Raw genomic sequence first — 12,376 nt, 5'->3', positions numbered from 1 at the left:
ACTTAAATTTCCATGCCATGGAAACCTCTTGAGTGTGTCAGTTACTGTTGTATGCAGATAGAAAATCCTGTAGAGAAAATAGAAATGAGAGGCTGTTGTTGATGCTGATTGCTGGTCTCTCTTTGAACATCATCAAAACCTCCAACTTGGAGCAAATGGCACAGCCATGAGGAAGCCATAACTGACATATGTGACCCACATGAATAGTATAAAAACACAGAGAATAATTTTGTTTCTGTTGAAACAAATCCCAGATGGTAGTCCCACACACTGTGGCATCTAACTTTTATGGAGAGTCACCTAAGTGCTAGCACACCTCCAGCAGCTGTGAACAGAACACCTAGCCAGCTGTTTGATGAAGGTTTACAAGTGATCCAACTGCAATGCTGTGAGGCAAACCATCACCAGTGCAACTGTATCCCTGTCCTCTGCTGTCACTATGACTTAAAATGGCATCAAGTGGTGACCTCTCTGTTAATCTGTCCTCACTCATGAAAGGAAATAAGATTTTTCTGCTGTGTTATAAGAACCAGTAAAGGCAGTTGGATGCAAATTCCAGAGGATGCTTACAAATTTGGTTTCCAACCAACTATAAATGCACTGCAGTTGCAGGCAGCTGAACTTGGTTAAATGGCAATTATATTGGATGTTCCAACTGGTGCAACTTATTCAGTGAACAGAACAAGCAAATGCTTTTTATATAGATAATGGATTTGTATCACAGCCAAAGACTTGCAGAGTCCATCAGGGAGTTTAAAAATCCCAGAGATATTTAGCTATTGTATTTTCAATTTAGCTTTCCACTACATCTATAAATTTATTCAAAGGCATGGTTGATTCATAGCTCTGATTATTTCAAATAGTCAATGCATTACCAGAAGAGACATTTCTTAACAATTTCATTCATTTGGAATCTTTAGCCATTAAATCCCATAATGCAGCAGATTACACTTAAGTGGGGAGGGGTGTTAATAATATCTCCATTAATATCTGACTATTACTCTTCATAAGGACATCAAGCACTCTGAAGAGGAGGCTGGCATAATTAGGTTAGCATTACAAATACGAAGATTCAGAAGAGTAGCTGATTTATGTTCATGCAGCAGGCTGACAGCAGAGATGTGAGCAGAGCCAAAGTCTTGTAATTCCCAAACTGAGGTACCAGCTCCTTTGCTAAACACACAGCCTGCCATGAAAGAACAGACTACATGACATAAAATCAAAGGAAATGAAAACTAAAGTATTGGAGCTTGTGTTTGCCAAAAGAGCAATTTTTCTCTTCCTGTAATTCATACAGCCTCGTGGTACCAACAGCAAGCTCTTGGACGTCAGGCAGGATTAAAAGACTTCCAGAGGTTTGTTCACATGCTGCACAGATGACTTGATGGGTTGCCAGCAATAGCTTCTCTCTTTCTGCAGCGGGTTTCTTAAAATTTGAAGCATTACAAGCAAATGCAAAGCTTACAAAGGTCCTTTAAGACAGTGCAAGATAAACAAGACACAAAAAATTTCAAGCCTCAAGACTCAGAAGAGAAGAGAGAAAAAGAGAAGAGAGGGGAAGGGAAGGGAAAACAAGAACCAGGAAAGCAGACCTTCACATGAAGATTTCCATTTGGCCTACAGGACGCCAGACAGAAATGCAGAAGAAAAAGGGCAGCAGAAGGCAAAGTAAAACAGTGACCAGTGCTGTGTTGTCACTGGTAAAGCCTGACTGGCCTGGATATGTCCTACCTACTGATGTTGTGTTTAATTCTGAAACTAAACACATGAGAGAAGGGGAATGGATGTTGATAGCTGCAGGCAACCATGAGGAACTGAAACTACTCTCCAGAAATGGTGCTGTCTTGAGCAGGACTGGAAAGAAGAGACATTTTACAAATCCATCTATTTGAGGTTGGCTTTTCCTAGAAACTTTCTCTTGATGGGATTCTCCAAGGGAACAAATATTCAACATCTCAACAATATGACCACTCTGCTGCCTTTCAAGCAGGACATTTCTATCGGTTCAATTAAACCCCCTGAATTTTCAATAACCTGCATGGTAGAGTAGGGGTACTACTGCTATTCTGTCCTAACAAAGCACTCACAGAGGACCTGAGATGGGGGACATGAAGCTAGAGCAGATCACATTTTGTAACAGTAGGGATAGAGACAGTCCAAGAACAAGTTAGGCAAACACCTGTGAGGAATGACACAAAAGCATAGCTAGTGCCACTCTAGATCAGAGGTGGGCCATGGGACTTCTTCAGGTGCCTTCCAGCTGATACTTTAGTAGCAATGCAAGGCACCGAGTGTCCTCTGAGAGTGGGTTTACCTGGCAGAGACCAGCAAGGACATGAGTTAGGCTTCTAAGGCTGAACTAGAAGCTCTGTGATTGTCCTGGGGACCAGCCAGTCCTCACTCCCAGGTATTTGGCCCAGGTAGAGCACTGCACATGGCCAGCAGTGACTGTCTTACTCTGGACTCATTTGTTTAGCTGGAGCTTAATGTCATCTTCATAAATCTGTTGCAATTACAGTAAGCTGTGCTTTTGTCTCCTCTATCTGCTTTCCAGCTATCGTTGATGAGGGAGGCCTGACAAAGGCCATTGCACCTCCCAGTCCTTTCCTGGTAAAAGGTTTTTTTCTACAGATAAAACAGAATCGCACCACATTTTACAACAGGATAAACATTTCACTGATGGCTTCAGGACAACTGTTCACATAGTCTCTCTATTCCTGAATCTACACCAAAAGCAATTAACAGCAATCTGCTACTTGATAATAAAAAATATCAAATATGGTCTTTTCTGTAAAACAACAACTAATTTGGGAATAACTACAAACATCTGTCATTAGATACACAGTGCAATGAAAAGAATAATCCAAAGGAAATATCAAGTAGTGAAATATCAAGTCTACTACAGAGAGTTTGAACAATGAGTTTGGGTCTGAAAATTTTTAATGATGTTACCTACAGGTGCTGCAGTTTGAAGTGTCTCCATTGTTACTTATTCACTGTGTCAAGCACAGCAGTATCAATTGAAACTTTAAACAGGTAGATGGCAAATTGACTGAAATTATAAAGTGATTTGAAAAATTGCTTTCTACTACTAAAAAAGACATGAGTATAATGAACTACTCATTCCTTAAAAATCCCAGCCACCATTCCTTTATTGGCTGGAATAGACAGGGGGCAAATGCAAATGCAACCTGCATGAGCTGCTGGGTTTTTGTAAATTTAAAGTCATTCTTTCTGTATTTCATTGACAGAATAGTGACTCAATAAACATTTAGAACAAAGTTGTAGAATTTGATCACAGATGAAGAATACACCTTTCCTGTCAAAGAAATCAGCAGACTTTTCAGTACTTTTTCCCTCTGACTTCAGATTTGAATCGCCCTTGTGCTCTTTAGGGAATCACCATATGAAAACATGAATAATGCAACACTCAGCTGCTGCTACAGGGCCCATGGAACTGCTCAAGAATTAGAAGCTGAGGGCACGGGCACTTTAACTTAGTAAAAAAAAAAAAAGGAAGATTTTAAGACAGCTCTGTGCTATACCTAGTGAAACACACAAACACAGGTACACTCAATGTCTTCACAGCAAAGTCTGAAACTTTGGCTTAAACCTATGAGTGCACTAGAAAGCACCGTGGTTCCAATCTGTGGAAAGTAACAATGGGTGCTGGAACCTGAAGCTGCCCCACATTTTATGTCACACTTTGGTCCTAGGACCTGAATGCGTATGGGAAGCTGGAGGGCACTGGGTGTGCTCCTGGGTTAGTTTCATCAGGAGGGAACTTGTGTGCTCCAAAACTGCTGTGCCTGGCAAACCAAAGCACAGCAAAGGGAGGTGACAGGAAGAATTGCTTCAAAAGCTCTGTCAAAGCCAAGCACCAATGCCGTTGAATAGTAGAACTCCCATCACAGTTACTGCCACTGAACTTCTCATGGAGAAAGCTGGGGTTGGCCTGTGAGTCCTGTCCTGTGCTCTCTTTAGGAAAAAAAAAAAAAGCTATTTCAGCCAGCAACATATGAAGTTGCTGACCCCGCTTTCCAAATGAACATACAACTATGCAGTGAGTTATATATTTTGATATTACTATAATAGCAGCGTTGTACTGGAACAAATGTGTGGACAGGAAAGGACTGGGTAATATTGCTGCATTTACCTGCAGCATATATGACAAGTGCAGAAGTGTGTGCTTCTATACGAATCAGTCTGGGTGGATGACAGGGAGAAAAACAGGAAGGTTGTTTTTAATTTTTTACCAATATTTAGGTGAAGAGATAATAATTCTGTCCTGCTTAGGGCAATAGGAAGAACGTGTTATTTAGCAACCAGAGCAACAATTTTAACAAGGTGACCCTACACAGAACTCAGTAGCCAATATTTTCACAAAGAGAAAGATGAATTTTCTTGGGCACTTAGGAAAAGCTCCATAAGGAACAACAGGGTTTTGTGTAAAATAAACTAGCCAAAATACTCCCTTGCTACAAAACAGAGCATTTTTAATATGCAGGGTTCACTTCTTTAATGTCTTAACAGTGGAAATTTTGCCTGCTAACAGGATCTTCACAGTGCACTTAGCATTGTGAAGAGGCTATAATTTAATCAGGACTTCATACAGTGAGAACTCCCACATAGTTTGAATAAAACAGATAATAAAATCTTTAAGTGATGTGTGCTCGGTTTATATTTATAGGCAAAATTTTTCCCTTCTCATCCAAACCTGAATACAGAATCACTAAAGAGTATTAAGCATCTAACTTAAAAGCTGCAATCTCAATGAACTCTTTAGCAAACCCTATGAAAATAAACTTCCAGCAATGCTTTTTGTCATTTTTGACCTGTCCAGTCTGCTGTATATTCAGGATTCTCTGTAATGTTTACTGACATACAGTGAGCTAATTGCCTAACCACAGTTCATTTTCCTTATAATATGCAAAGACATTATTCTCTGCAGTCCATTAGAAACAACCTAAGTGAGCTCTCTCTAAAGTACTGTACCCTTTCTTCCTTCAGTAAAAGCAAGCCCCAGGCAAGCTGACTTTTTAGGGGAGGAAGAAAGAGGTGATCTGATGCAAGAAACCTTGCAAAGGCACTGTAAAGCTACAGCCTGATAGTGACCTCTAAGCACTGATTGTTGAAGATTTTCAAAACTCCCACAGAGGAAAGCTCTGCTTCCTCAGATGACAGCAACTAATTCCAGTTTGCTCCTAAACTGTTAAAGGCAAGGTTGGCACGTTCTGCAGCTCAGCACAAAGCTGGAGATCTTGAATCCTAGCCCACAAAACTTGCATGTGAATGGACAATGGTGATCCAAGTGCATTGTTGCTTGGCTGAGCACATACAACTAAGTTGATCTTTACATTTTCAAGCCACTTGTGAAACATACAGAGGAATCAAATGTTATTGTGTTTGTGCACACAGAAGTTGTTATTTCCTTCCCCGACTGAAAAATTAGTTTATGGTTATTTGTGGAGATGGGTGAGTCTATTTCACAGCAGAATCTTTAAGGGCAATTCCAGGTTCAGTAATGGATTTTTTTGAGCTCAGAGCCGTGACATTTGGGGGGTTAAAATTCTCAGACTAAGGCGGTCTAGGCACCAGTTACCAAGGATGCAGAGAATCCAGCCTTTTCTCCAAACACCACGGCAAGGGGTCCTCTGCTGTGGGGTTTGAACTGTTCTGTGGAGAGGACTTCCCTGGTGAACTGTTTAGAAGAGAGTAATAAGAGGCCCGGGAAGATATTAAAAATATTGCAGAACACTTTAAGAAAAGATGATAAACCAAAATTTAAATGGCAAGCCTTTCACCAAACACAAGGGCTGAACAAAATAGAACAAGACATCTTGAAAAACCCAACGCAAAGGAGCTAGGTTTATCTGAGGTGAAGACTCTTTTTGAGTTCTGCTTTATAAGGTTGAATTGTTCTCAGTTTCTCATTTGTTGGATTTTTATCCCCTTCAAACCAGAGGGAAACCACTGTAGTTCAGTATCTGAAATCTAAAGTACCACAATCGTTACAGGGAAACTGGGTCACACACAGAGGAAAACTGAAGAAGCCACTTCAGTTGGTGTCCAATCAGGGAAACCACTACTACAATTTTATCAATGGTTTAGATGGAAATCACACTTCACCTGGTGATATCTAAGTTAGTTGTTCAATTTAGTGTATAATTAATATCATCAATCCAACATCCCTGAGAACACCACAAGCTCTCTGTGAGTCACTAAAGCTGTGTTCATGGCTTACTACACCTATAATCATCACACACACTCAGTACACAACAGTAAAGCCCTAAGCCTAGTGGTTTAAACTGAGGGGATCATAAACTGCAAAGCACTTCAGAAGTTTCGACAAAAAAGATTATAATTTCTAAACCCCAAAAGCAGAAACAGGTAGTTTGCATTCTCAGGGTCAACTGGCTTCCAGTGCCAAGATTTACACAGCCTATTACCAACCAAACATGCAGATGCAAACTACTTCCTCATGATCCATCACATAACCTTCACTAGATCATCACTGTAATATTTATAAAGTTCATAAGCATTATGCCCGTGAATTATGGCTTCATGCCACTTTCTCTTAGATTGCATGTCTCCTGGAGGAACGGGTCTTTGATTTTCAGGCTCCAGAAAGTAGTCCTTGCATTGCAGCACAGCAACCTGATGGGGATTTATGGGCATTTCATGAGTGTTTAATGAGGCTTACATTGTAACCAATCTAAACAACTCTTGATCATAGAATTCTGAAGCACATTTAGTAAAGCCAATGAAGCCTAAGACACCTCGAGAGAAATGCTGAATGAATCAAAACAACCAGCCTGCCCTGTCCATCTGTTCCAGCTTTACTGGTGAATACAAGGCACAAATATACACAGAACAAACAGTCCCTGTTTTATTTCCGCTTCCTCAGTATCACAATGTATTCAGGATGGGCAGTTGAGACTCACCGATATATTTCTGTAAGCTTTTAAACATACAGATCAACTTTATTCTCTTCAATTTTTTAATCCAAAAATCTGATTTTAAAGAAAAAGAAGAAGTAGACTGTAATGAAGACATGAAAGCAACATTTTAAGAGTATTATCTAATGACATTCTGAAAGGCAAAAGTCTCACTCTTGGAAGGTATTTAAGTGCCTTATTTAGGTCTTAGAGAATCTGGATCCCCTAAAAATGGTTTATATTTGCAAAGGTAGCTATTAGGGTACTGTTATTTAATATATAGCATTTGAAAGACATAAGTTAATTATACATACATGCAGCCTTAAATCTGCTGTATTCAATATCTGGCACCTAACAGACATAACATCCTTAAACATTTTGAGCAAGGTTTTCCTAAAGTTAATAATTAGAATGAAACACTTATCTAGTTTCTTCAGGAAGCTTTCTGGTTTAAAATCAGATACCCACAAGCTCCTGCAAAAGGAAATGATCCAGGAAGGAAAGAAACTCGTGTGCAATGCTCTCATTTAAAAACGAGAGGAGCAGTGGCTTTCTCACTTTGAAGGATCCATGCTTATATTATATGTGCTTATTCAGATATACTCTACATTTAAAATAAACATTCATGAGGTTAAAATTAATTTAATTTTCACAAATATTCGTGTGTAGAGCACCTGTCTCTGCCAACTTTTACAATCGAAACTGGAATATTTTAGAGCCTAATTTTCCCTACAAAGCAGCAGTGGTTTTGCTGATTAGCACATCTTTTTCAAGCTCAAACCTACACATGCGATTGATCTACAAAGTCTCTTTTGTATGAAAACCATTTTTGAGCTGTAAATGCTCGAAGAGTGCTGCTGCTGCTTGCTGTACCCTTCTTATACTAACCTTTGCTGTTGGTGAAGTTGGGATGATGTTAACAACAGGCAACTATTCTGGAAAGAGGCGGAAGGCAGCAGACACAGTGGAGAAAACACCATTTAGTAGTTCTGCTTCTTCCTAAACATTACCCGCCAGCCACAGCCAGAGTCAGGTTCCTGGGATAGAAATACTTTCGACAGGACCCTCTATGGTTTCTCTTCAGAGCAAAGTACAAAGCTAGTTTTAAACAATCACTCCTGAAGGTATTTAACTTCCTAATGTTTTTATTTATCTAGGTTTTCATTCTTCAGAGTAATCCAGAAAAGAAATCAGCTTTGCTACCCCCTCTTCTTTTCTTTTTTCTTTTCTTTCTTTTCTTTTCTTTTTTCTTTTTTCTTTTCTTTTCTCTTTTCTTTTCTCTTTTCTTTTCTCTTTTCTTTTCTTTTCTTTTCTTTTCTTTTTCTTTTCTTTTCTTTTCTTTTCTCTTTTCTTTTCTCTTTTCTTTTCTTTTCTTTTTCTTTTCTTTTCTTTTCTTTTCTTTTCTTTTCTTTTCTTTTCTTTTCTTTTCTTTTCTTTTCTTTTCTTTTCTTTTCTTTTCTTTTCTTTTCTTTTCTTTTCTTTTCTTTTCTTTTCTTCTCTTTTCTTCTCTTCTCTTCTCTTCTCTTCTCTTTTCTCTTTTCTTCTCTTCTCTTCTCTTCTCTTCTCTTCTCTTCTCTTCTCTTCTCTTCTCTTCTCTTCTCTTCTCTTCTCTTTTCTCCTCTTCTCTTCTCTTCTCTTCTCTTCTCTTCTCTTCTCTTCTCCTTTTCTTTTCTTTTCTTTTCTTTTCTTTTCTTTTCTTTTCTTTTCTTTTCTTTTCTTTTCTTTTCTTTTCTTTTCTTTTCTTTTCTTTTCTTTTCTTTTCTTTTCTTTTCTTTTCTTTTCTTTTCTTTTCTTTTCTTTTCTCTTTTCCTTTCCTTTCCTGAAATTTCCTTTCCTTTCCTTTCCTTTCCTGAAATTTCCTTTCCTGAAATTTCCTTTCCTTTCCAACTTCTCCATTTACATGTTTTGCAAATTTGTTTCACTACAGAAAATAACTACTATAACATTTAGGGCTGTCTGGTCATGTCAGTGGCATTGGCACCAAGAGCTTTGACTTTCCTGCTCCATGTGGTACTGTGCAGACTACAGGTCAGAAAGCAAAATCATTCAGAACTTTGTCTTCTAGCATGCCTTTTGTCAGGAAATACTGAATGCAGAGCTAACAAATACTTGTAGCTTTGCTCTCATTGCTTGACATAATAATAAATACCTCACATTGGAGTGACTTCCAGCCTTTTTGAGTGTAGGTAGTCAGCAACAATTCAGTACTCTCACTTAAAAGGTAAGATTAAGCTGTCAGAAATATTATCTCTGTGCCAAAAGTTACATGGAAGCTTACTGACAGCAATCCTTGCTGTTGCTTGTCTCATTTGCCCTGTGACAATGGGATTCTGTCTTTATTTTTGAACTTTGAGTTAAACAGCTGTTAAGTTTAACTTATTTGCATAAACTAGTGTGGACAGATTAGTCCCTACTGATGTGCTAGTTATCTTGAAATTAATGGGAAATCCAGAGCTAGCAGTCAGAGAGGCAAGTAGTCTGAAGGGGAGAGAAATGCAATCCAGCAAAATCATGAAGTAGCTTCAACTTTTGGATTTTGTGACTCTCACTTGAGAAAACAATAAATAGCCTGCTGTAACAGTCAAGGGAGGAGAGCAACGTTTCTATGCTATAATGAACCGAGGAACTGCAAAAACAGAGGTGCCTGTTCTTGAAAGAATAGAAATTTGATGGTACAATATGGGTAGCTTAAAATCACTATCTAAATTTTGAGATTTCCTAAGATACTGCCATAATACAGCTCTTCTCTTTTCCAGTGTAATCTAATGTTACATATTTAGCCATCAAATATTAAGAAACAATTGAGTGTCTGGGGATGCAAAAGAAACCCTCCCCCTCTCCAAAGCTGCTCAACACAACCTCAGAGTTACACAGCAAAAGAGGGAATACCAAGTTTTCACTTTGGGTGAAAAGTTATGGGTCATAAAAAGAAACAGAAATAAGTTTCTGGTACATATTGACGTCTGAGGGGTTATCCTTATTTACTTCAGCAACAGAAAGATACTGACACTGCAATACAAATTAATATACACCCAACAGAAGTCCTATAAATAACACTAAGAAAATGAAGAAAGCATGCAGCTGGGAAACTCCAAACCCCTCTTTTCCTTCTCCCACACTTTATAGGTAATATATTTTTGTTTATGTTTTTTTAGAACATTCACTACAGTGAGGTAGAATTTTAGAGGATAGCAGAGACATATTTATACACTCACATACCATAAAGCAGCAGTGATGTAAAAAATGGCAAGGAAAATAAATTACTAAGTAGCACAGAAATAGAGATTGCAGCCACTGTCCCAGTCCTTACCTTTCAGAGTTGCCTTCTTAAGTACCTTCATGGCATAAAGCTGGCCTGCATCAGATCCTTTGATCTTCCTTACTAGAAATACCTGTAAAAAGCAAATGTTTTGTACAGATAAGTACTGAATTTCTACTTACAAGCCTTACTGCATTTGACAGGAGAAAAGATACTATTGTTCAGGAAATTACTAGCTGAAAGTATTTAATATCTATTTCACCTGCAATTGGTCGAGCTAGCTCTGGAAATTTTCAGTTTTAAGCCTTTACCACCTCAGAAAGAAAATATGTTCAACATTATTAACTGCCCTTATATATCCAGTTAAAGTTGAGTGAAGAGTCAGAATTAGTGTGCACATAGCTCTTCATATTCTGACCAACTTTACATGAAAAAAATTTATATCTCATTTGTGTTTTGGAATGTGCAGTGTCTTAAAATTATTGCCATCAATTACATTACAGAGAAAAACCAATTTGGTCTAATTTATGCTGGAAATCATGAATGGTGACTTTGCCTAAGATGTAACTGAAGCAGAAAGTCCATACAGCTGAAAATCTGTTATTCTAATAAAGACAGTTTTCCCTGTTATAGTCTCCTATGCCTCATCTTCTGACAGTGTAAATTTTTAATTGAAATAAACTAAAGTTGTAGCTAAAAATGTATTCTATTTGTTTTACTCCATGCAAATATATTTATCTGCCCCTGAGTGCATCTGAGCACTGGAGAGGTAGTGAACAAAGAAATCAGTAGCTTAGTTTGGTCTTTATAAGACTTTCAGTGTTTTAATAATTGAAAATAAAATAAACAAATCTTTTAGTTGATTCCCAGCACTTACTCTGTTTGCTGAGGTCAGAAGTACCAGACAACAGTGTCTTTTTTTATTTTTTTTTTATTTCAGCACTTTTGTTACTGGACAGAAGCTGAAGACAAACACAGAAATAAAAATACAGTACCACGTACATATAATTACAAATATAGAAATTAACAAAATCCAGTTAGATTAAAAATTCTTTAGCAATTATTTTATTAATTTCCTGTCCAGGAACCATGCAGCTTTGTTAACTGTCTCCACCTAAAATATAAAAAGCCAAAAAAAAAAAAAAAGAGGAAGTCTGTTTCTAGTGCATTATTTGCAAGTTGAAAGACTCTTCTTACTAAAATAAAAATCTGTAAACAGATTAGGATCTTCTCAAACATCCTTTAAGGAAGGATTTTTGTGGAGGGAGAATAGCTTTTACCAAACAGGTACAGAAGTTAGAAATAGAAAAAAACCCCAACACCTTAATTAGAACTGTTACATCTGACAGCATCATTGCTACCACACTTCTGCATGTGATCTGATACATTTTTGGTGAGACTTTCCTTCTCAAGATGTTTCCTGTGTATAGGAGATATGCACAGTTCCTCAGCCAAGCTGCCCTGACTGGCTGAGCTTGGGCACATGTTGCTTGTTCCCATCTCCTGTTTCCTAGTTTGATGAACACACAAATAGCTCCGGCACTCACAACTGTAGGAACAAATGATGAAATCTGGATCCAACAGGAACACATAAGACTTTGTGAAGTGTTTTTCATTAACATTCATGATAAATTAAGCTCAGCTGCTCCAGCATTAACAGGAAGTCAATCCATTTAGAAGTTTACAGAGAAAAGCTGGGATATTTTTCTATCCAGCTCAAGTAAAAGATTTAATTTTTGCATTACATTGAAAGGGAGCAGAAAGTCAAAAGCAAGCTTGCCCAGACACCAGATTTTCAGCTGTATTATTATTATTCTGTAAAAATGGTTATGCACTCTTTACCCCAAAAAATGCCAAAACTCAAACCCTTAAGATAATGGTTTTAAGCAGTAGTGCACATAGAAAAGCACAGCGTGCTGCATCTGCAGAAATATTAGGCTGCACTTCTAGAAATATCTTGTCTGCCATGTAATCTTGCAAAACTTGTAATACCTGTATTGCTATAATAAGCAAAATTACCAATTTACGTTACTAGTCACTAGTCAGCTGTTCCCTGTAGCATGGGATAGGGCACTTGTCTGCATTCCTTCCAAAAAAGATGAGTCAAGAACACTGTGTTCTTTTTCATAGGACACCAAAATAATCATCAAACCAAAAAAGGAAACAGAACAAACGAAAA

General features: G+C 37.9%; 1 protein-coding gene across 8 annotated transcripts in view; it reads right to left on the bottom strand.

Annotated features, from left to right (window-relative positions):
• The window catches only part of RPS6KA2 (ribosomal protein S6 kinase A2), a 286,036-nt gene that overhangs the window by 92,803 nt on the left and 180,857 nt on the right, over positions 1-12,376 (bottom strand). For all 8 annotated transcript variants that reach the window (XM_051811144.1, XM_051811149.1, XM_051811152.1 and 5 more), the window contains one exon: positions 10,249-10,330. In XM_051811144.1, the coding sequence (XP_051667104.1) occupies positions 10,249-10,330 (82 nt within the window). The remainder of the gene's footprint in view (positions 1-10,248; positions 10,331-12,376) is intronic.

This window comes from Manacus candei, unplaced genomic scaffold (assembly GCF_025592945.1).
Source record: "Manacus candei isolate 608988 ecotype Guabito, Panama unplaced genomic scaffold, ASM2559294v1 h1tg000081l, whole genome shotgun sequence".
Taxonomy (NCBI): domain Eukaryota; kingdom Metazoa; phylum Chordata; class Aves; order Passeriformes; family Pipridae; genus Manacus; species Manacus candei.
This window is presented reverse-complemented; position numbering and strand designations above follow the sequence as displayed.